Source organism: Styela clava, chromosome 12 (genome assembly GCF_964204865.1).
Source record: "Styela clava chromosome 12, kaStyClav1.hap1.2, whole genome shotgun sequence".
NCBI classification, from domain to species: Eukaryota; Metazoa; Chordata; class Ascidiacea; order Stolidobranchia; family Styelidae; genus Styela; species Styela clava.
Genome location: NC_135261.1, coordinates 8,139,128 through 8,160,225, shown reverse-complemented (window position 1 = coordinate 8,160,225; position 21,098 = coordinate 8,139,128). Strand labels below are relative to the sequence as shown.

At 36.7% G+C, this 21,098-nt stretch overlaps 4 protein-coding genes across 5 annotated transcripts; 2 read left to right on the top strand and 2 right to left on the bottom strand.

Moving 5' to 3' along the window:
• The first annotated feature begins 3,084 nt into the window (after positions 1-3,084).
• Positions 3,085-6,569, top strand: LOC120330107 (ribosome biogenesis protein wdr12-like). Of its 2 annotated transcripts, none has more exons than XM_039396935.2 (2): positions 3,085-3,328; positions 5,221-6,569. In XM_039396935.2, the coding sequence occupies exon 2, from the start codon at positions 5,233-5,235 to the stop codon at positions 6,547-6,549; it is 1,317 nt and encodes a 438-aa protein (XP_039252869.2). In that variant the 5' UTR covers positions 3,085-3,328; positions 5,221-5,232; the 3' UTR covers positions 6,550-6,569. The 2 variants fall into 2 exon arrangements, with proteins under 2 accessions (XP_039252869.2, XP_077974896.1); XM_078118770.1 differs by lacking the exon at positions 3,085-3,328 and adding an exon at positions 3,480-3,509.
• Positions 6,570-9,247: 2,678 nt separating this feature from the next.
• Positions 9,248-11,480, bottom strand: LOC120329883 (uncharacterized). The gene has a single exon (XM_039396675.2). The coding sequence runs from the start codon at positions 11,414-11,416 to the stop codon at positions 10,445-10,447; it is 972 nt and encodes a 323-aa protein (XP_039252609.2). The 5' UTR covers positions 11,417-11,480; the 3' UTR covers positions 9,248-10,444.
• Positions 11,481-12,389: 909 nt separating this feature from the next.
• Positions 12,390-14,403, top strand: LOC120330124 (uncharacterized). Its single transcript, XM_039396963.2, has 3 exons — positions 12,390-12,572; positions 13,182-13,381; positions 14,179-14,403. The coding sequence occupies exons 1-3, from the start codon at positions 12,559-12,561 to the stop codon at positions 14,361-14,363; spliced, it is 399 nt and encodes a 132-aa protein (XP_039252897.1). The 5' UTR covers positions 12,390-12,558; the 3' UTR covers positions 14,364-14,403.
• Positions 14,404-15,898: 1,495 nt separating this feature from the next.
• Positions 15,899-19,554, bottom strand: LOC120329612 (T-box-containing protein 2-like). Its single transcript, XM_039396322.2, has 6 exons — positions 19,111-19,554; positions 18,527-18,728; positions 18,061-18,169; positions 17,814-17,975; positions 17,454-17,600; positions 15,899-17,191 (listed from the first exon to the last, which is right to left on the bottom strand). The coding sequence occupies exons 1-6, from the start codon at positions 19,391-19,393 to the stop codon at positions 16,034-16,036; spliced, it is 2,061 nt and encodes a 686-aa protein (XP_039252256.2). The 5' UTR covers positions 19,394-19,554; the 3' UTR covers positions 15,899-16,033.
• Positions 19,555-21,098: the final 1,544 nt, after the last annotated feature.

Below are 21,098 nucleotides of genomic sequence, written 5' to 3'. Positions count from 1 at the left end.
TTTAGCCATTGTCAGCTTCTCGAATAGACAGGACATTGCTGTGGTGAACGCTGGAATATTATTTTTGGGATGCCTATATATTACACCAACAACAAGATTTTGAATTTTTGAGGTTGGTTGGAAGTTCTTTAATTCAATCCAAATGTCTTCGCAGTTAGGAAATTCTAAGCCGAGTTTAGAGCATGCATGATAATTTAAATTGCTATCAATATAAAAACCAACACCGCCTGCTCGAGTTGGGGATGGAGCATGTATGAAGGTGTACCCAGGGATATTAACATTCGCAACACTGTCACTTATGATCCTGGTCTCGCTTAAGGCGATGATTTGAGGTGGAGTACAAAAATTGGAAATCAATTCAACTAAATTATCAGAATATTTAGGTAATGATCTAATATTAAGGTGCAAAATGATGAACTCTGAAGGTAGAAAACTTGACGTTACCCTGTTGATATCAGATATTTCAAGATATTGACTTGGGGTAGAAGAAATTTCAGGGTGAAAGTTGATAGATTCCCAGTTTGGGTTGGGATCACTGTTTAGGTCATAGATAGGTGATGATAATGGATACAATTTTAAAGAACATGTAATAGATTGTGATCAAATAGGCTAGTGCGATGGGGGGAATGTCATAGCTTGAAATTTTCCAAAAGATACTGAAGGTTCTTAAATAGGTCATAAGGGGAATTAATAATTTACTTAAGTATAGCAGTGGAAAAATCATTGGACTTATCTTATTTTATCCAGATCGTCTTCATCAGTTATGGACAGAGTGTTCGTGTCTTTGTTCTTTTTAATCAATATCTTGCCATTTGATGTCCACAGAAAGGCGTAACCACATCGCTTCTTGAGGACCTTCGCTTGGTAAAATAAGTTTTTATTTCTTTCGGTTAGGTTTTCAACCACGAACACCTTTGACAAGTCTCTTATAGATGTTGTATTGTTAGAGGTTTTGATCAAGTTTCGATTTTTGAGTATCTTGGCTCGGATTTTGCGGTTTGTGAATTTCGCTACAATTGGTTTATGGATGTTGGTATTCCTTGTTGGACAGCGGTGTGTTACGGAGATGTCTGAAGGCTTTATGTCTACATGGATAATTTTTCCGATTTGTGTTACTAGTTCATCAGTATCTTCATTTTCGGTTGATGGAATGCCATGAAATTCTAGGTTATCCATCCTAGATCGACGTTCATGTTCTTCTATTTTTTCTGTGACATAAAATAACTCATCTTCAAGATCGTAAACTAACTCTTCGAGATCTCGTATTTTTTTGCTATAAAGAGTAAGTTTCTCATCTGTAACTTTTTGCTTTGCAATAACTTCGTCATATTTCTCAGATTGGAAGCTTTGTGATTCTCTGATAGAAGCAAGGTCTTGTTTAATTTCTTTCAGAGATATCATCTGTTCCTCCATGCATTCTTTTAGACCTGGACTCATTGGTAGGTATTCTGATGAAAAGTTTGCAGAGCTGAAGTTTTCTGTTAAGCATTTGGCAATTAGGGATGGTAACTGGTTCATGATGTTTGTTTGTATTGCCTCCTGTAGGTTTATCTGGAAGTTAGAGTGTTCCTTCTGTTGTTGCAATACAGATCCAATTGGTGAAAGGCCTGGATCGGGAAGACTTCTACTCAGGCGTTGCTTAGGCTTTGGTTTGGTGGTATTATTGATCGAAGCCATGTTGTTGTGGATGTTTGAGATATACGCTGGAATTGATGTTAAAATAGGCAGCGAAGAATCAAGTTAGACTATTCTGCTAGTTTAGGTTAGATTTAAAACCTTAATTATACAGCGAATAATCAATGCCTCGTAGATGTTGCCTTTCTTCTCTGGCCAGCTTTAAACTTCATCAAGAGAGTAGTACAGCACTCTTGAACAGACTCAAGACTTCAATATTTGAGTTGGTGCAGGGGGAGAATCAAGTTAGACTATTCTGCTAGTTTAGGTTAGATTTAAAACCTTAATTATACAGCGAATAATCAATGCCTCGTAGATGTTGCCTTTCTTCTCTGGCCAGCTTTAAACTTCATCAAGAGAGTAGTACAGCACTCTTGAACAGACTCAAGACTTCAATATTTGAGTTGGTGCAGGGGGATACCGCCCGTGCAAAATAAAACCAGGTTTGGTTACTGAAAGCTAATTCTAAGCAGGTTAGAATATATAGAGACCGATTCGACCATTTCAACAGACCAGGCCGGCGCTAAATAAACTTCGTCAAATTAGATATAAAAATTGCTTGTCGCTGGGTTTCCAAATAGGTGTTTAAGACGCCGTATAGTTATTAGTTTGTAGATAGGAATAAGAATGAGGAGTAATTATCAATCCCACTTTCAACAGCGATGATTTTGCCATTTTCTTGTCCTTGTACAATTTGAGTTAGTCATTTTTTTTAAATTGCGGTGGGGTTGGGATGAGATATTTACACAGAGCTGGATACAGGTAAATCTGACATTTTCTATTTCATTGAAATATCCAGCTCTTGTTTATTCGAACCCACGCAAGATAATTAGAGTGGTGGCGAGCGTATTTCTAACGCTTAGCGCGATGCATCATACCGTGGAGCCGAGTTTTTAGTTTAGATTAAACACTAAATTATACTTTTGTTAAATTTTCAGTAGTTTCTACTTTTTTGTTGTCAAATTATACTATGTTGAGATACAAAAGAGCAATGCACAAATATATGGACATGAAGTAGTACGGTTATGCCATCTGTTACAAACAACGACTAACATACCGGTTACAAAAGACTACAAGTACCGGGGTCTTCAACGAATTCGCTTTGCTGTTATACGAACGCGGAACCGCCACAAGATGGGAATTTTTAATTTTGATGAATTCATCGCACACAAAAACAAATCATAAATTTCATACAATTTTTGGAAATAAATAAACGCAATAGCCTTCTAGCGAAAAATACAAACTCAGCATTGATCGAATCCCATGGAGCCCACAAAAAGTTTCGAAATAAATAAAAGTAATAACCTTTTAGCGAAAAATACAAACTTTGGTGCTCCTGTCGCATACTGCAGAAGTACCCAATCTTTAACCAATGAATATTCCAAAACAAATGATATAACAACAAAACGATTCATGACCATAGGTCCATTTCGTGTCCAAGAACAAAACAATCCACAGTTCTATTTTGTATCCAAAAACGTCCATTAGAAGCATGCTCGACTCCATACACCACTGTATTTTAGTTTTCATTGTCCGTCACTTTGAAGTTAATCGAACTACTACAACTAGCACGTGTGCAGACTTTCGTAAGGCGTAGGCAGGCAAAATGGTTTATTCCATGTTTTGTAGGAAAAGCACTATTTTAATTTAAAAGGTAGAAGTTTATTGCATTCAATTATTTACTTCAATTGTTCAATTGCTTCAATTGCTGTTTTTGTTAAATTGCTTTCAAAGTACTGCCCGATTGCAAATCGCGTTTTTCTGTGTTTGTTTTCATCTTTTTTGGTGGGCGGGCACGTACATTGTACGCTTTTTAAGTTATGCCAGTCTCTCAGGTATCTCTGCATTTTGTTTTGTCTGTTTACTTTTTGTATTGTTTATGTCAGAGAACCAAAATAAATGACCGGGTACCGGTACCGTACCGGTACATTACCTGCATACCAATTACGGTACCGGTAGTATTTTGGGGTCTAGTATAGTTTAGTACCACAAGTACTTCCGGTGGGCGTAGCATAACGAATTTTGCATATGCTATTCCTAACCCCCACCTGACTATGCCATCCAAAAATTACGTCACTACGGCGTCACCATCACGTCATAGAGATTGCCAAAGTATAATTACGATCGCCCGAAATGACATCTGCGCCGCCGATAACGAACTTGCTAAAGCCGGCGATCTCTCTCCTATAGTGATTGTTGTGGCGAGAAAACGAGAGAAATTGCTTGCTCGATTTCGGGTGATCGTCTGCGCGTTTTAAACGACCATCCACATACTTCTGTACTTTGGTGCCAGACTGGATTTCATGGCAGATGCACGCCCGAGGGCGCTAGCGCTCCACAAAAATGCACGCGAGCGAATTCAATTTTGCACGCCGAAAATTTGCAATTGCTCACCAATGTAAATCGGTTTAAATAGTTTTTAAATCAATAATCTAGTAATATAAAGATGCCAAAAAATTATAACTTTACAATTGTCGACTAATACTTTCTTGCAAGATTTGGCCTGATCGAAAAATGCGAAGCAAAAATCACCATATCGTGTTGAATGATAGGAATCCCGTGAGAAAAATCGCCTCCTCACCGACGCTGGGCAGTTATGGCTCTGATTCAGCGCATTTTTAATACAATAATTTTACACGGATGTACTGAACAGTACCGGTATCTAAAGTCGCACAAACACTCTCAAAATTAGTGACAAAATATAGAAATGATGTTTTGGGGTCAAAGGTCAAACGTCCATTTTTGCTATGATCCAACTTATTTTTACGCGGATGTATTGAGAGGCATCTTAGTTCGAAATCAGTTTAGCGGGCGCAGTTGTTTTGCACGCCAGAAATTCTTATTTGCACGCGGGAATTTCTGATTGCACGCCCGATTTCTCGTTCGAAAAGGCCCTGAAATCCAGACTGGCTTCGGAGGGCCTTATTACGCCACTGTGACGTCGAAATGACGTAATTTTTCGGTGACGTAGTCAGTTGGGGGTTAGGATTGACATATGCAAAAATTGTTGAGCCAGGTCAACTAGAAGTACATGTTGTACTAAACTATACCAGACCCCAAAAATCTTTACAAGTTAGTTATGGTATGAAACTACACGAGACCCATTATTTTGGGTTTGGTTGCCTTCATCCGATTATATGTAATACATACAGACATAGGCCAATGTTGAATAATTCATGTTTCTTATTATATTCTAATGCAAAGGATGAAGCGTTGTAATTAACTATGTTAACATCACATTTTCATGATCACAGGTACAAGCCTCTTGTCCACCATTTATCCCGGCTGCCTGGGGTGTATTAATTTGCTTGGCAATGCTGAACCAGAAATAAAACAATATGTCTTGCATATCCAGATATCAATGTATCTATAGAGCGTTTGGGGTGGACGCATGAAATCACTGTATAAAAAACAATATTTTTTATGATGTGATTCACATTTTTTCTGCATATTCAGTGAATGAACGAACGTAAATCGTGTGTCAAAGAGCCTCATTCACATGTACTCTTTATGTAATAATGTGTTAATAATATTTTGTTTTAAAAGATACCTAACAATATGGCGGATCATATTCAAGCTAAGCTTGTAACTCAGGATGAGAAATATAAGATTGCAGATACCATGTTTGAACTGCCGGGAGAAGTAACTGTTACAGAATTAACAAATCTCGTAAATAAAGTTTTGAAGGAAGGAGTCAAAGATGCGATAGATGATGAAAATGAATATCAAAATATGGAATTTGATTTTCTTGTGAATGGAGAGTTTTTGAGAATTCCACTTAACCAATACATCGAGAATAAAGGTATATCGACAGAAAAGGTTGTGGAAATTGAATACATTTTGAAACAAGAAAGTCCGAAACCAGAAGATCAATTTACACAGGATGATTGGATTAGCAGTGTACAAAGTACAAAAGAATTCATTTTGACAGGATCGTATGATTGCACTGTATCAATTTGGAATATGGATAGTTCAAAACCTTGTATATATGGTTTCGGTCATACAGAACCTGTAAAGGCAGTATCATGGGTAAATCGTGTCAATAATGATAAGACTGCTTATTTGATAAGCTCATCCCAGGACCAAAGTGCCATTTTATGGCAATGGGAAAAAGGTGAAGAAACTATAAAACCTTTATTTTGCTGCCGGGGGCATTCTAAAAGTGTTGATTGCGTGTCAGTTCATCCTGAAATGGAAGCCTTTGCTACCGGTTCGTGGGACAGTTCAATAAAATTATGGTCGACATCTCCTGTTCCACAAGATGACTCAAATGAGCCAGAAGATTTTCGAAAAGCAAGAAACAAGAAAAAACGTCAGCGTATAGAGCAGCGTGGTGTTACTAGAGTTCCAAAATCGACATTAGCAGGTCACCGAGAAGCAGTGTCATCACTTGTATGGTTATCATCTTCCGATTTATGCAGTGTGTCTTGGGATCATACAATCAATGTTTGGGACATAAATGAGGGTAAAGAAAAATTAAACTTGCGTGGAGCAAAAGTATTCTTAGCATGTGACTACTCTTTTCATAGTAATCTACTTGCGACCGGAAGTTCGGATCGGCATATCAGAATTTGGGATCCACGAGGAAAAGATGAAATATTCTCTAAAGGATCTTTAATTAAATGTAATCTAACTTCACATACTGGATGGATCACCTGTGTAAAGTGGTCACCCAGTAATCAATATCAACTAGTGTCTGGATCTCTCGATTATACAGTTAAATTATGGGATATACGAAGTCCGCAAACTCCACTTTTTGATGTGAATGCACACCAAGATAAAGTTATGTGTTTGGATTGGAGTAATGATGACATTATATTCAGTGGAGGTGCAGATAAAAATTTGTACAAGTTTCGATACAATTCTGTATCATGAAAATAAATACAGATTTTTAATCTGAGTATTCTCTTAATAATAGGAATAAGATTTGAGCCTATGAATTCACATTCTAAGTCTGACTGAATGTCTGCAATGTTTTAAACATCAATTTCTATCCTTTGATGATTTGGCTCACTTTAGCAAGAGAATGGATTCTAAATATTATGAGACGAAATGTAATCAATACCAGCTTCCTAACGCTTAGCACGATGCGCAACACTGCCGAGTCACTTTCCATGTGAAACAAATGTTCACCAAGAATAGTTCACGCTTATCAACTTCTCTTTGGATCATTGTTAAAAAGAAATTTACATCATATATTTAAACCATCTTCCGATAATATGTGACTTCAAAAATATTCTACCTATTTGTGTCCATGCCTCCGAAAACAAATAACTACTGTAACTTATCCCATACCCGACATGAAATGGTAACCGGACGAGAGGCCGTGGTTCGCCATATGGTTAAGCCGGCTTACCGACTTTCCTCTGCCCTGGGATAAATACTTGATAAATTCTAAATAGGGGCGCGGCTCAAAAAATTTGACAACCACTGCTATAGAGAGTCTTCATAGGCAAGGATGGAGCCAGTCCAAAATTTTGGAGGTGTGTCAATTTGTTTTTCAATACGACGCTTATTCATGCATTTCAAGCAACGGTGCACAACCTGCGGCCGTCGTGAAAAAATAGTGCGGCCGTACACCTACAAAATCCTATAAACAAAATAAAAGTTCAGAATAGAGGATTTGGCGGTTATGCTTTGCAAACTTGTATAGAACAAGAGAGCTACGCCCAAATATATGGACACGTCTGTTCGCAGTACGGTTTACCGTGCCGTCAGTCTACAAATATATTCACACCAAGCGAAGCAGTACAGACTAGTAGGACACAAAATGGCGTCCGATGCCCGCAGAACGTTTAATGACGTCATAGCAAACAAAAACAGATCTCTCAGAGCTAACAGAAATATTTAAAATGAGTAAAAGTAATAGCCTTCTGGGGAAAAATTTCATCTTCAACCACTGAAATTTTCAAAGCAATTGGTCCAGTATTCGAAGAGAAAAGCGGTTTTTTAATATTTCCACTAGGTGTGGTATTCTGTATCAAACAACAAGATCAACATAATATTGAAACGATCCACTACGTGTCCAATAAATTCATTAAAATATTTGACATTTTATTATACTCTTGGGGACAAGAAAGTGGGGAAGACCACCCCTCCCCCTTATCCGACTTTCGATTTTTTTTCAAAATTGTGCAACCATTATGCAACTTGCTACAATGTATCTGCTCAAGAATAGGTCCCCCGAAATAAAAAAAATCCGTTTATAATGCGAATATTATACTTCCAAGTAGTCCTACATACTTCATAATTGTGCAGACTGCACCTCGCATGGGTCGAATACGCGGTTATGACGTCATAAAAGCAAAAAACGCTCATCAAACCCCTGGTGGCCGTATTGAATACAAATAAATGCAATGTGGCCGCCAATAGCAGAAAGGTTGTGCACCCCTGCTTTCAAGGGTTTAACTCCAAAGGCATGTACAACGGCTAATAGTACTAATGACATCTTATAGAAGCTCTGCAGAGACTTTTCTGTCGAAGTTCTCCAAGCTATACAACGCGCAATCTTGATTGGTTCGCTAGTCAGGGCTACTCAACTATTTTCGCCGAAAATCCCTATACAAAACTTTAGAATTATTGGGATCTGGTCTTTCCAGAACATAATATTGTACGTGGCGCCTCCATATTTATTTTTCAGTGCGTTCAACATTGAGATTAGAAAGTAAACAGAAAACCGATTCACGAAAAACTGGGTGAATGCAAAAACTTAAAACGCACCGGTAGTTTCCGGCTAGTGGTTGTTCGCTAATCCAGACCACTTTGATCCAGACAACGCCATTCTAAATGTTACGGCGTCACAGTCGTCACAGTTTTTTTTTCTTATAATTGTCAATATGAGCAAATAATTAACATAAGTTCCAAAAATATTGAAAAAAAAAAGGAATTTAATGGAAGAAAATCTATACATATCCTAACTTAACAGGGCAGTGCTTTAAAATATAGAATTGAGATGAGGTCCGAATCAAATACTTAAAATGTCCGTATTCGGACCGCGGTCCGCCAGTTGAGCAGCCCTGCGCTGGAGGAAGGATTGGTAATAGTCACGCCAAAAACGTCGACCTATCGGTAAATCGCCCACGAAAAAGTGGCCAAAATAGTGTTGAAAATGACGCGCGAATTTGTGTCTCCCTGCAAATGCCGCAAAATCGTTGTATGATGGTTCAGTTAGCCGCCAGTTAGTTTCCGTTTTTTTCACGTTTGCAATATGAGGGCGAAGAAAGTAATCGAAGCGTCACAAAGGAATCATAACCAGAGGCTGTCGAACGTATATGCACGCTAAGACGAAGCCTGAAATTTTGCGCAAATGTGGTCCGAGGTTTAAAATGATTAATTTGGCCAATTACTTGAAAAACTCTGAGAGTTGTGACGTGTGAGGGTGTTGTCATCCATAAAATGAATATCAATCAAAGTAGTGTAGTGCAGCGTGAAAAAACTTATTTGTCTAAGACTGCTGTCCAGTTAGCATGTCGTGCTAAAATGCTAGTTTTCATGAACGGTTTGAGACAATCAATTCTTATTAGTAAACAAGAATAGTCCCTTTTTATCCAATCAGTTTCCATTACATTTGAACCCACGTACATTTGAACCCATGACAATTGCACCTGTATGCTATTGCACCTATGGAATTTTTTTTGTTTCACGGATAGTTGAACCCATACTAACCCTAACCCATGGGTTTTAGCACCCGCATATAGATTGAACCCGTGGATATACGCATGGGTTCAAATGTACATGGGTTCAAATGTACGGTCACCATCCAATCAGTATCAGTGATTCACGCCTAATTACTAATTATACTGAATTTTTATCAGTCCAATTGCCTCATGGGCTAATGGATGATTACCAATGCGGCATTGGCTTTTGAATCTATTTATTCAATAACATTTCAGCTTGTTTCTTTACATAAAAAATTGGTACCGATTAGCCTACTGATTCTCTCCTGAACCACTTTCGCTTTTTTTGAATATATAAATGGCGGTTTGAAATCGCTGGAAGTCGTTTTTAAACTCGAAAATCAATGCAAGTTATAGTTCACAAATTTTAAATGGATATCAAGGGGTAGGTACATCAAAGGAATATAAATGTCGTGACCAATCTACATTTCTGACTACATCCTAAATTAGTTTCAGATAAAATCAGTCAAACATTAATCAAAAACACAATTATTCACAGTACACATAGCCATTGAATCCAATGACGAAGAAATCAACAAGACTTCATGCAATATTTGAATTGATAATTCTCCAAAATCAGTCTAAGTCTAGTATTTCTATTTCGAGGTCGGGCGGAAAGTCTCTAAAAGTAGAATTTGTACTATGGCCTATCTTATACAGTAGCAACATCATAATTGATACGTTGTTTGCGTTACAAATTCTTCCGGAAATGATGTCTAAGTGATTGATAATGAAATGTTGTATGACTAAAAATTTATAACGAACAACTCGCGACAATGACAACTTTTCTGTAGGCTGTTTATGATAATTAAATTTTGTTGAACAACAGAAATTATTTTTTTTCCATTCACGAGTATATGTTTGTTAAAATTTTAATTTTTCGTAAAAAATTGCTAATCCTTCTTTAAAAAACTTTGAAACCCCTTAAAAAAGTAGTAGGGATCTGAAGTTGCAAAGCTTTCTTGAGCTCAAAAATCAAAGAAAGTTATAGTTCACGTATTTTGGATGGATTTATAGAGTAGTGAGTGCATCACACGAATACAAAAGTCCTGATCAATCTGCATTTTTGCATCTCTCTTAGCTGTAGAACCCAATTATTCGTAGTTCACAAAACCGTTGAATCGCTTGTTGAAGAAATCACCCGCTTTGATGAAATCCATCGATTTCGTGGTTTCACTGTCGAGTTCCGCATCGTTGAATTCCACTTTTCTGAGCTCGGCCTCATTGTCCATGCAACCGAAATATCCAACTGTCAGTTTGGAGATTGCTCGATTAGTTGTTTCTTCTGGTATGACTACTCGATGGACGGTGGACTTCAATCTCTTTCCACTACAGTACTGTAGCATGTCACCAACGTTGACAATGGCGGTTCCAGGAATGTAAGGTACATCCATAAAACTTCCATCCCTTCTTTTTATCTGTAGGCCACCAACACCGTCCGGAAATAAAATGGTCAGGGAGCCGATATCAGTATGTTCCCCAACTCGAAGCTGGTATTCTTGAATTACAACGTCATCAGGTATTGGAGGGTAATGAACAAATTTTAGTCTGGTCGTATTGGTACTGTGTCCAATTTTTTTGTGATACCTGAGGAATAATTGAGAATCTTTCAAACCCATTCCTTGACCAATAGATGTGAGCAGACGAAGAAGCAACTTGTTACACACTTTTTCAAATTGTTGACATTTTGTTTTCAGTTCCTTAATATTTGGCCAGTCGCAATCATAAGCACATGACGGCACACGAAAGCATTCATGATAATCAAAAGGTCGTCCAGGTGTAGCAAATTGACTTCCAACCGGATCATAACATAACGTGGTTCCACTTTTAGAGAGAAACTTCATTTTATAATCCAAGTCACATGCGAAAAACTTGTAAGATAAAGAGCGAATTTCATCAATATTTTCTTTAGGAATTCCGTGATTTTCGACTAATGCAAATCCATGAGTTGAAAATGATTTGACTAATTTTTCACCTACTTTTACTGAATCGGAATACCCGATATTGGATTCGTTTTCCGATCTCAAAGAAAGTATTTTTGCAATATTTATAACCGGTATCTCCATTTCTCCGCAGTCTGACTTATCGGCTGTAACAGTAAAGCCCTACGGCTTGAGTAGAGAATGTGAATTTTTGTACAGGGTTATGACATGCATCACAGCATCATCCGGAAATGATGCTCAAGTGAATGATACGGAAACTGATACTTTGAAGACTGAATATCTGTAGCGAGCTAAAGATAAATCAACTCGCGCCAATGACAACTTTGTTGTAAGCATTTTGTGGCCATGAAACTTTCTAGAATATAAAGTAATTTTGGATGAAAAGCAGAACTCAAAGGATTCATAGAAAAATGAAGAATAAATTAAAGTCTTCTAGCGGAAAATACATTCTTCAACCACTCGAAATTTTAAAGCAATTGGTCCATTAGTGAATGGAAAACGCGCATTTTTTCATAAGGTAACTTGTAACAACATGAAGAAGAACAACAACAAATACCAAAACGAACCATAAGTCCATTTCGTGTTCAACAAAAGCAGATATATTGGAATTTTTCCCGTTCATGTGTATTTGTTGCGAGTACATCGTGCTATTGTCAATACGGAATTCCCCCCAATGTAAGACTGTACAATTATATTTTACTTTACTCTTATGCTTCATGCATTACCTAATAAAAACTGTGTTTCTGTAAGTCCCGGGTCTTCATTTGTTCATAGCAACTCGTCTAGGTATCTTGATGATAACCCGTCGAGACACCAGCTTTTCATCAAATGTGGAAATATATAAACACTGTTTATTAAATAATATATCACCAACAATAATTTTATTTTCGGAAGAAATGTCATAAACTGTTTTAAATCATGGCGCATAGATAGTATGTTAATGAGTGAATAGAAGTACCAAAATATTATATTTGAATTGTTACTCTGGTAAAGTAGCCTACAACTTTCGTGTTTGTCATATACTCGAATACGAAAGCATATTATAACTAACAGTGATTTATGACATCACAGAAGATCAAGATAAAACAAATACAATTCAGGTCAGAAGGTCACAAAATTACTGAAATCATGTGATAATAAATGGTGAATTTGGAGGACTACTAGGCCTTGAAATAAATACAACTCTATGCAACTATGAAAGAAGAAATTGATGTTAAAGTTAGATGTAGGTATTTTTAAGCAAAAGCCTTCAAACATGATAAAAAATGCTACGAACGAGGTGAGCAGCATTTGATTTATTCACTTGACAGTCTTGCATACTTGCTTAGGTCGTTACTGCTTATCAAATTGGTCTTGAAGGAGAAATGGACCACGATAATTCAAAGAATTATATCTATCTGGTCAATACACGCAACATCAGTCCATTTTTAGCCAAATTTGCAATATTGCTTATTATCCACAACCTCGCAGATACTGGAGCGCGCGGCCGCCAAATACAATCATTCTGGATACATAATCCACTGTGAAGTTTATGTGGTGCTACATTGGTATGCAATCTAAGTGATTTTGCTAGGGACAGAAACTGAATTCTATAAGAATGACTTTATGAGTTTGAACGCATACCAAATTGGCACCGTTTAAGTTACCTTCGATCGTCATACCATACAAATAGGTCGTAAAAAAATTTCGAGTGAGGCCTTCTTTTGCTGAAAAATTTTCTTGCTAAATTGTCACTGGAAAAAGTTCCATTTATCGTAATACGCATAGGACACACTCTGGGTATATTTATAAGACGAGGTTTACTTGTGGTAGTTCTCGATTTCTCTTTGCCAATAGGTGGCACTCTGACATCCGTACTCATGTTTTTAATTCTTATATATTCATATAGATTACTAGACGCAATTCGGAAACTTCCGACATATTTTCCAACATTTGAAGCTCATTCATGTACGGAATGTAGATCTATATATCAGTGTGAACCTAATCAGTTGCAGGATAAGATAGAATCAGCTCGAAATCAGGGAAAACGATTTTATATCGGATATTCGTGGACTGTGGATAGCAGATATATATGTTACACTATGCCAGGTAAAAATACTGAAAATTCCGAGAACGATACCCTCCGCCGGGGAAAAAGTTATCAGCGGAGATCCTGGGCGCCTACCGGCTTGCTTTTAATTTTTGTTGTGGTGATTGGAAAAATCGCTTCTCTTCGTAATTAATGGGTCAATCAATTCCTAATGTTAAGTACTTAAAGATGGACGCAATCGCTAGGAAGCTACGTCTTTAAATTCCGCTGAATTCTCTCTGAATACTGTAAGGCAGGGTGTGCAACCTTTAATACAGGAGAACCACGTACAAATAATCAGATGAACCGCGGGCCGCAGCTTTATTTACCATAGGCTAGTAGCGACAGGCACAAAAATTTCGTTATTGATTCAATGACATGCGTTGTTAGCTTTGCACAAGCCAGCTGCGAGGGCATGTCATTGTAACGTCAAAGGCATAGATAATAAATTAGACTCAGGTATCTAAGTTTTGCGAAAAAGAATTCGAATTACTGGCACATATCAGATTAAATAAAATTAAAAAATTGTTTTACTGGCCGCACGCCATTTAAAATCGGCACTGCTCCGGGCCGCACAACTTTTCCTTGGCCCCATTTGGCCACAGGTTGCACGTCCCTGGCTGTAAAGTTTGATATTTTACCCCATATTAAGAATCTTTTTATAAATAATTTATGCCAAGACCCATAAACGTTATAGTTTTTTTACATTTTAACTGCGATTTTCCTGACATCGAGGTAGTTATTGTACTTTCGTGTCCATTTACTTGGGCATTGCTCTCTTGCTTTCAATATATTAAAATTATTTCGTTTCTCTCAGGCAGCAGATTATGGAAAAAGCAATTTGCAAAAAATGCAACATATTATGCGGACATTGCTTTAACTGATTGCGAAATAACAGAAGCAAGTTTAATTCAACAATACAGAAACGATCCACTCTGCGTCAATATACGACGCGGAAAAAATAATAACATTGGATATGTTTATGTTTTAACTGAAAAATAGCTGCAATAAAAACATAAGAGGTTTAAGGTTGTGACATACAAACTGCTATAAATTCATTAACCTTAAAATGTACGTTTCAATATAAGGTTAAATCGAAGCATTCCAAATTCAATATTTTTATTCTGTTTACGAAAATGCTGCTAAAAATAATAGGACCTCCTGAAATATGCGCACCAAGATGGCGCACAACCTGAACTTAGGTTGTGTACCAGGTTAGGGTTCAGGTTATGCGACATCTTGGTGCGCATACTTAAGGAGTACCAAATATTCTTTACATCCTGATTAAAAATCGCATTGCTAAAACAAGACGGTTGTACAACAGGGGTGTGCAACCTTTAATACATGAGAGCCCAATACAAATAACTGGGTGACACCGCGGGCAGCACCACATAGACTTTCTAGTAGTTGCAGGCCCATAAATTTAAGTTATTGGTCTCACGAAATGCGTTGTTCGCTTCGCACAAACTAGCTGTTACGGCGTTGTAACGTCATAGGCATAGATATTAAATAGAAATCGGGTAACGCAAAAGGGATTGGAATTACTCGCATGTACCAGATTGAACTGAATCAAAACCTCGTTTCGCGGGCCGCACACCATTCAAAATTGGCACTTCTCCGCGGGCCGCACAACTTATTTTCGTGGGCCACATTTGGCCCGCTGGTCGCAGGTTGCACACCTCTGTTATACGATATGTTATATATATATATGATTAGTATACACAGATCTGTAAAAAAATATATCATTAATATTAGTACAAGAAGTAGGCTCAACTACCATTTTTTCACCCAAATATGTATATAACGTTATGTTGATAACAAACGATTCAAAGTCAAGCCATGATAACATATGGTGTTCGTTGATTTTGACCTCATGTTGGCATGCAACTAAGGTTTTTAAGTAATGCATGAAGTAATGTTTCAAGTAACCGCTGAGGTAAATTTACTTCCCACGTAAATATTAAAAAATGTCGTTATTTATATTTTATTAATATTGAAACAAAACAACAAGGGGTCACCGACATGCCGCATTATAAACTAATATCCGTGTGATTTAACGACTTCCACATTTCTCACAACAACAGTTGCTGGCGGAAAGTGTGCCAGTTATTAATTTTATATCAGGTCGTAAAAAAATAGGCAATTTAATAAATTTGTTACGAAATTCCATGGAGATATTTTCCATTTTATTTGGATTCATCGTGTGTTCGATATAAATGTGCATCGCATCTTGATCTAGTTAGCACAAAATGCTGATGAAGTGTTGCGTGATTGCGTCCGTAATCTATCATAAAAAAAACTGTGTTCTAATGCATTTTTGAATTTACTACAGATAATAATTTGGCAAAGCATTTTTCTAGCTATTCTTTTCATGAATCCGGATCACTTTTCATTTTTGCACAGAAACTTAAACCTAAAACTGTCACAGTCACAAAATACGTCATATGGCCAGCCAATCATCGTCATAAATGCGCAATTAGCGATGCCGATTCCAAGTGACTGGACCTGACGTCACTCTCCATAAACAAACTGGCCGGTTATCGGTTCGAAATTTTATTTTCAAAATAAAAGACAGTGAAGTAAAATCAGTATATACAGATAAATAACATTGGCAAAAAGTTGATCGCCCAGTATACGACCAATTGGTAAGTGTTTGACTGTTTCTATCAAAATTACATCTTAACAAGTCCTGTTTCCCAGTTTATGGCATCATCTGTTCCGTTCGATTCTGATGTGAAAGAACGATGAAACGTATCTTGTGAAAAAGCAAAAATAGCTTCTGGGTTTCCAAATTGACTTTGCTGGCTTTCAGGAACATAAGCCGTTGTTGGGAATGAGTTGTCGTGATGAGTAGATGCCGAATCGTTTGAAGAATCATTTGTTAGCAAATTCTCTTCGGTGAGTGGATTAACAACTTGAAGGTTTTGAATGTTTTGTGGTGACTGAGTCAGCAGGTCTTCGAAACTTTTATTACTATCGTGCTCTTCTGTTATTTCTGTGCGCGCTTTGGGCATTTCTCCAATATCCCTGGCCTCTGAATGTACACTGTTGTTCATAGCTATAGTTGGCGCTTGTGAATTGTCGTCATCGGACATGGTAGATGGCGAAGAACCAATCCCGCTATCAGAAGAACGAGTAACTTTGTCCTGGCCTTTGCTTTGACATGGTGTGATGCTATGAACAGATTCTTCCAATATATCGTCAAAATTTTGCGGGGATCCTGTCCTCAGATCTGTGTGTTGTGTACTGGATTTGTATATTGTATTATTGTCTGGTGAAAGGCTGAAATGCGGCAAACTACTCGCACCTTGTGCTCCTGGCGTACCTTGGGATATTGACAGATTGTTAGCTAGTATAACTGTTGTATGGTGATTTTGATTCATTTGCATATTTTGCCCCGGCTGTGAATAAAGTTCTGAGGAACCGTAACAGTTCTGATCCGATTTAAGTGTCTTCCAATAGTCTGGAAATGTGGAATTAGAAACACTTTGGCCGTAGCTGGTATGTGCATTTGAATTGTAGTCTTCTGAAAAACTTGTCCCGCTATATTGAGAAAAGCCATTGTTGTGCGACCTCAGTTTGTTTAGCTCTGGAGATGCGCCATTGTCAAAACCCAATCGAGAAATAGGATTTCCCATAACCGGGGTATGCTGCAAAGGTGTTTGTCTGTAATGCATTTCATAAGCAGGCCTTTTTGATTCTGCGTAAGGTGTTACTTGATGAAATTCGTTATTAAACTGATTCTGCGACGTTCTTGGTTTCTTCGCTCTTGCGCCATCTTCACGAAAGCCTTTTGCAAATGGGTTATTGTCAATTTTCAACTTTGTTACCTATAAAATTATAATATAAAGTTTAACAATAAGTCTTCATTGGTATTTTCCCGTTTATCATTTCCTCTCCTCCTCATTTTACTTTTATTTATGTCGTTACACAACTTTCATACAGCAGAAACAATGGAAACATGACATGGGTAATTTAAAATAAGCAGTCGTATGATCCTAGTAACTTTGGTGAAGGGAATTACAAACAGTGTTCTCTGAATTGGAGATCAAAAGTAAGAATTTGAAAATACTGCTATATATAAAATATTACCTCTGGATTTTGATATGCAGTAACTGTGATGAAAACTGTTTGGGGAAATGCGAACGTACATAATCGTTGCATGTGAACTCTTGTAGGATCATTGGTGCGAACAATATGTATACGAGGTTGATATCGATGCATTGAATTCAGGACAATCTGAAAATGATGTATAAACATTTGTAAAATTCATTATTTTAAAAGTTGGTTGATTTAGAGGATTTAAATAGAATTTGCTTGAGAAAGTCATAAATATAGAAAAATAGAGAAAAATATAGTTTTGATTCTTTATAACACGAAATCAATCTCAATGTGAAAAAAGTAAAAATCTTAGTCACAAAAAAAAATAAAGAAACTGAATGTTTTACTCACTTTGCCATCCACGTCTCTTCCTACTGAATTCGTGAGTTTCACTTTATGGAAAGACACAATTTCACTCATCCATTTTGCACCTGTTGCTGGAGAGTCAGGATGAAGAAAAAATCTCTGCGGAAGATGTGGTTCTCCCCTTCCCGCAATTGTCCATTCACCATGCTGTCAAGATAAAATGGGGATTTTTCAAATCTATATCAATACAAAAGCTCGCTATTTACAATAATGTTGTTAATATATTGCTTACCTGGAACTTATATCGGTGGTCGTCCACATTAACAATATCCATCATAACACAGTATTTTGCGTCTCGGTCTAACCCTGAGAGTTTAATTCTGTAGCCAGGAAACATTCGTCTGAAAGAGAAGATAAAGTCATAATTAAAAAACAGAGCTTTATAAAATGTATGGGATTACATTCAACGATACTCTTCGCGATTGTTCATTCAATGATCAAAATGCAGTTTCAATGCTTTGCAGTTTTCCTGGTTACATTATGCGTAAGTAGCTGATGTGTGATTATTATAACTCTAAATATCTATTTGAAAACATGTACGAGCATTCTGATCGAAAAAATTAAATCACATACAGGGTGTTAAGTATGAGATATTTAATTTATTATGTATCAGACTTTTATTGCCTGTGATTTTCAAATTATCAGAATATATGCTTAATATTTCATCAGTACACCAAATTCAATGTGAGTAACCATACCTTCCGGTTTTAGTAACAATCATTTCTGTTCCAGCTTTTGAAAACTGGTCCCACAATTCTCTGTCACATAACTGCACTTGCATTTTTGGATCCGGTAATTCCATTAATTGTCCATTATTAACCGGAGAGTCGTAAAAGTTCTTATTGTTATCGATGTTATCTTGCGGTGAATAATGATCATTATCTCCCGTGTATGTTTTACCTGTGGGAACAAATTTAATTGAACAATAAATAATTATGTTATCTTTTTGCTAATTAAAACTTTCATTGTAAAACAAACATACAATATCCGAAAGATAGTAATAAATATTAATATGATTTATTAGGCCATTACTTAAGTTTGTCACTTGCGCTATAACAAAATTGGCCATACTAGACAAAAAGAATATCTTTCTATGAAATCTCCATCGATACATTGGGCCAAGATATTCTTTTCCAGACGTATTGAGCGTGGGTTTTATGATAAAACATGATATTGAAACTAGCAATTTTTCAATTTTGGCAATTTATATTTTTACTAATCCTCTAAGATTTTACAGTTGCTGTTTCAAGACTTAACATTATTAAAAAAATAGAAATCTCACCAGTCATTTGCCATTGTGTAGTTGGTGAAAACTTTGAAACGTATGGATCTAACGATAGGTCGTTTTCTGTTGGATTTCCAATATAATTTCCCAAAACTGGTGTTGCATTGGGAAAATGCCTCCGTGGCTGCTGTGTTAAAGGTGTTGCTCCCATATATGAATACCCGTTAAAATGCATAGGCAGTGTAGCGTTGCTTCCTGGATATCCTGATACGCTCGTCGATGTAGCTCCTGGATGGTAGCCCCAAGTGCTTGAGACATCTGGCATTGGGAAAGCCGACATTGTAAGAAACCTTTAACTTAATGTTTCTTCTTTCAATACTGACCAAATGCGTTCAAACTATAATTCAATATAATAATATTCTGGCAGAGAATCGGTGTAACAAAATATAGAACCTTTTACTAAGCTGACAATTCTATAATGACTGATTTCCTCTTTGGTTCCGTAGCTTTTGTATCGCGCGCAACTTTTTATCGGTGGCTGAATTATTGTATTGTCGTCCGCTATTGTTCTTCTTCACACTTTCGCTCTTTCGTACAGATGCAAGATAACGTGTCGGCATCTCCTATTCAACCGCCCAATACAGCGGTTATCTGACGTAGTAAAACTGTGGGTGGTATCAAGATACATTCGTTCGCACTTGGGCGGCATGCAACATTTATCTAAATAAAGATATTGGCCAATATGCAAAAATTTTCTCTAAAGTAAAAATGACATATTTCAATTCATTTAAAAATTATACAAAATGGGACCAATATTTTTGGAGAATACAGAAAGTAGATCCTAATATATCCAATGTCCCTACAATGGAATTCTAATTATTCCATTGATTAAAATTTGCTGTATTTGTGTGATATTTGCTGTATCGAGGCAGACTCTACGCAAGATGAGAGATTTCAACTCAAATATTCAGGATATTTGTTGTGGGATAATGTGACAAACTGTCTATTATTCGTTCCTGTACTGTACTGTTCCAGGATTCTTGAATAAGATGACGCTGGGAATTCAAAGCAACAAAAGAGCTAAATCCCAATTCACATAATACAAGTTGAAATTAGGATGTTGCTGTAAAACAGTCATACTTACACACAGGTTTATAATGTGAGTTTGTCGTGTTGTAACAAACCACTGCCTTCTGTCTTTAACTTTAATACTCTGTTTGTGTTTAGATTTTCGGAGTAATATTACTATTACTATTTGTAATAAAATAAATGTCAGTTCAGGTTACATTGCATTGATGTAGAAAATGTTATATTTGAAATGATCTGGGGTCTCTTTTTTTACTCCAATTGGGTGAACACCGTGGACTAGTAATGGACTTTGTTGACAATTTCTGTAACTGAGTGAGGTAAATTCAGTAACTTCTCAACAAGTTTCTGTATCAATGATGAACATACAAATCGAAAATAAGAAATTCTACTGGTATTTTATTTGAAAGCAAGAGATCAAAGATTCGGGTAGATGAAACTAAAAGATGTAAGCGTAACTGTCATAATTCCGTACGGTGCACTGTCATTGTTTTGTTTTTTTCCATGGAATTTCACCAACTGTAAAATTTTACTCTGCGAATAGCAGCGACATAAATCGCAGCTGCTTGAGCTTAGGGTGCTATGAATTAAACTCATCTCTCGGTATTGAAAGCCTATGGTGACGCAAAACTGTGAAAACATACGATTTTGGCAGTTGCTAGGAGAAACATTATTAGCACGATATCTCACACATTCGTGGAAACATATGACAGCGCCTAAATTTTCAAACGAAATAACTTATAGTAAGTGAGAAAAACTAAAAAACTATTGCCAAACAAGTCTCTTCAAGTTCGAAAGACTTGCAACTTAAGGCTGATTGGATACTCGAATTTTCATAAAGTAAATGCAGAAGATATTGGATATGTGCTATTTCTTTGAAGAGCTAAAATGCTCATTTTTGTTGAAGTATACTTAATTTTAATTTTTTTATTAGTTGATGAGGAAATATTATTTTTTGT

Coding starts and splice junctions, on each gene's coding strand:
- LOC120329612 (XM_039396322.2), bottom strand. CDS start 19,393: ATGTCGGCTTTCCCAATGCCAGATGTCTCAAGCACTTGGGGCTACCAT. Junction 18,729..19,110: donor TACACAATGGCAAATGACTG/GTGAGATTTCTA, acceptor TTGTTCCCACAG/GTAAAACATACACGGGAGAT. Junction 18,170..18,526: donor ATTGTTACTAAAACCGGAAG/GTATGGTTACTC, acceptor CTTCTCTTTCAG/ACGAATGTTTCCTGGCTACA.
- LOC120330124 (XM_039396963.2), top strand. Junction 13,382..14,178: donor TATATGTTACACTATGCCAG/GTAAAAATACTG, acceptor CGTTTCTCTCAG/GCAGCAGATTATGGAAAAAG.
- LOC120329883 (XM_039396675.2), bottom strand. CDS start 11,416: ATGGAGATACCGGTTATAAATATTGCAAAAATACTTTCTTTGAGATCG.